The following is a 2,992-nucleotide window of genomic DNA, read 5'->3' as shown; positions in this document are numbered from 1 at the left end:
TTAACAAAAAAAAGAAAAGTCGCCGCTCGAGCCTAGGCTTGGCTCATGTGCTTCAAGACAAACTGCGTTATCGTCTTGGCGTCAAGGTTCCCGCTACGATATTTGTCTGGATGAATCTTTAGGAGAATGCTTCTTCCGCGTTTCTTTAGTTCGGCGGGGTCAAGCCGACTCGTCAGAAACATATTGAAATTATCAAAGAAGTCTTGCTCTTCTTGCGTTAATGGTTTGGTTGGAGACGGTAGTTGCACTGACTTGGCCTTGAATGAACCAAAGCCTGATGAACCACGAGAGTTCGATGGACGACTGGATCCACCAAAGCCTGGTGAACCACTAGAGCGGGGTGGGCTATCAAACCGAAATGGATTCGGTCTGGCCGATGCAGGAGGCACATCATTTGTTCTTTTGTTGTCTTCTTTGATTGCCTTGTTTAGGTGATTGCCGCAATAGGTCTTGCCCTTGTATTGCTTCCTACTGATAAACCGACAACGGACATTACCACTACGCATACCTTCGCATTGTTTGGCTGTCTCCGAAGATGAAGCATTTCGAGCAACGCGATAATGGATAGTGCAGTAGTACATTCCATTGTATTCATAGTTGGCGACATAACCGCATGGAGCATTTGATGCCTTAACCATTTTGTTATCAGAATGTTACATGAGGTATTCTTTTACGTCGGCCATATTGAAATCAAGATAAGTTATTGTCGTATTTGGACCCTCACGTGAACAGTCGCCTGATGCTCTAACCAATAACAGCGGAGGAAGCAAAAGCATACTTTGTGCCACACTATGTGTACGTGACTTTTAAAGCTTCGTCCTATTGTGTCTCATCAGGTACTGCAGAGACAACACAATTCTTCTCCTTCCATGTCGTGAAACAAACAACAATATGGTTCGGCCGTAGCGAAGCTGCCGTGGCCAACGTGACGAAGGATTTGCAGCTTTTATCGCGAGGTGTTTCACGAAGTCGCCAGTGCGCCACCGCCTAAACGAACTCGGTTTGCCTATAATCTGCGTGGAGGGCAGGATGAGGAGCATTTGTTTAGCCCTAGCGGCCCCAGATGTTCATAGAGACTCTCTGAAGTACACGTGGCTGTTGTTGAAATGTCTGAAGAGCAAGGGGTGGATAATATTGCTGTTTTACATTATCCTGAGTGTTCACCATGTTACCGAAAGCTTCCTGCCGCGAAGAGGCTGCCCACAAATCTCGTGGTGTTACCTGGACGAATTACCGGAAGGCTGAAGGTCCCGTATACTACTCGCTCGATTAATTTATCCAATGCTGGGTGCAACGAAGTCGTAGCCTGAGGATATCAAAACGGAGAAGCCTGTGCGATCAGAAGGATGAGAGCGCTAGTACGAAAGTGATTGCGGACGTCAAATCTGCGGTAAGCGAGGCGTTCTTGTCCGGGCTGCTCGACAATGTTCCAATTATTGAGGCGGCGACGAGTACTCTGGCACAGAGTAGTGAAAACAGCACGAGGCATGATCAACAACAATTAGCAAGAGGTTGTGGGCCTGATCGCACAACAAGACAATACCGCTCTGACCAAGGAATCCGCAAAATTACACACCGCTTTCAGGACACGCCCCTGTCGGAAAAACCACGATAAAGAGAACCATTTTACACCCGAGTACTGTGTTTACGTGTTATCTGTCGATGCTACTTCTTTTCGTTTGACGCAGCTCTTTCAAGAACGGAGCCTGTGCTATATAAATCGAAAAGGATCGTTTCAGGTTCCCATCGACTGTATAAACTTGCTTTGGCAAGTAAAATAAGTGATACTTTTGCCAGCACGTCCAGCCTTCTTGTTGACAGAGGTGAGGCTTAGCACCGTCAACAGGATACGTACGCTTACAAAGCGCCACTTGGTGTGTCTCGCAGTAATTCGTTTTTTTTGGGTGGGATATCCACCCTCGAATTTGCAAATTGTGCATTTGCGCTTCGCTCCGCTTTTGTCATTTAGCACGATGAATGCCTCCTTGGCATTGCAAACCAACGGCATCGCAATCGGATTGTCGTTTTTACTTTCAACTTGATAAGTTGAGACTGCCGTCGTCGGTGCTGGGGTTAGCGCGAACACCATCGAACACCACACCATCCGTACTGTCAATGGACTTCTTCCAGTCTCCGTTGAAAAGCTCTTGAACGAGCGATCTTACAAATGCTCGATTTTTGTCTCGCCCACCCAACCTTGATGTATCACCATTATTCTGAGTGAAGTCACTCCTGCCGTTTGCTAAAGTATGACACAAGTATGCATTGCACCTTGCTATGTCAATAATAGCTATAGATAATTTATTGTGCCATTTTTGAAAGGAGTGGCCATCGGCGAGAAAGATGAAAGAATACTGATTTGGTTTGAGTTCCAAACTTTATTATCTCGTAATAATGGTTAATGCTACCAGCTAGTAGTGCGTAGAATACGTTTCAACACCTTTTGGCGTAGCAACTTGTTCAAGAACGATGGCGAAATGGGTGCCTCCTATATAAAGCAGAATTTATCTCCGAACACCTCCACGGTGATGCACACGCGGCTCCAGTGGATACAAAGTCGTCGGATTCCCATGTGTAAGGATTTTCAGCAGTAGTCGCTTCAGCGTTTGATGAGCTTCCAACCCGCAGCAACTTTGCAGTGATGATGGCGAGCACACGAGCGCAAAATGGGATCAGAAGTATGCACAGCCTCAGACGGAAATGCTGACCATCAGGATACAGCTGCTCAGCGATGGTGGATGCGTACGAGCCGGGGGTTTTACCAGCTCTTTTGTTTGGCGATCTTCATCGACTCGCAAGTGTGATCACGAATGATTTTGACGTGTAGCAATACCTCCTGAAGAGCCTTGATAGAGGCATTGGGCGAGCTCAGGTAAGGCTTCCGAATGTCAGTGATGGTGAGGTCGTATACGTAGGCTATACAGCGCAAAAGAAGGGGGCTTGAAAACAGCATAGCCTCCCACGAGATCCACACCGAAGACAGTGCTCAAGT

General features: G+C 46.9%; 1 protein-coding gene across 1 annotated transcript; it reads right to left on the bottom strand.

Moving 5' to 3' along the window:
• Positions 1–32: 32 nt before the first annotated feature.
• On the bottom strand, positions 33–638 carry PPTG_14865 (hypothetical protein; the record flags this gene model as incomplete). Its single annotated transcript, XM_008912199.1, has 1 exon — positions 33–638. One exon carries the CDS (start codon positions 636–638, stop codon positions 33–35), a length of 606 nt encoding a protein of 201 aa, XP_008910447.1.
• Positions 639–2,992: the final 2,354 nt, after the last annotated feature.

Source organism: Phytophthora parasitica (genome assembly GCF_000247585.1).
Source record: "Phytophthora parasitica INRA-310 unplaced genomic scaffold supercont2.45, whole genome shotgun sequence".
Taxonomy (NCBI): Eukaryota; Oomycota; class Peronosporomycetes; order Peronosporales; family Peronosporaceae; genus Phytophthora; species Phytophthora nicotianae.
Note: the sequence above shows the minus strand (reverse complement) of the source record. Positions and strands in the feature narration are given on the sequence as shown.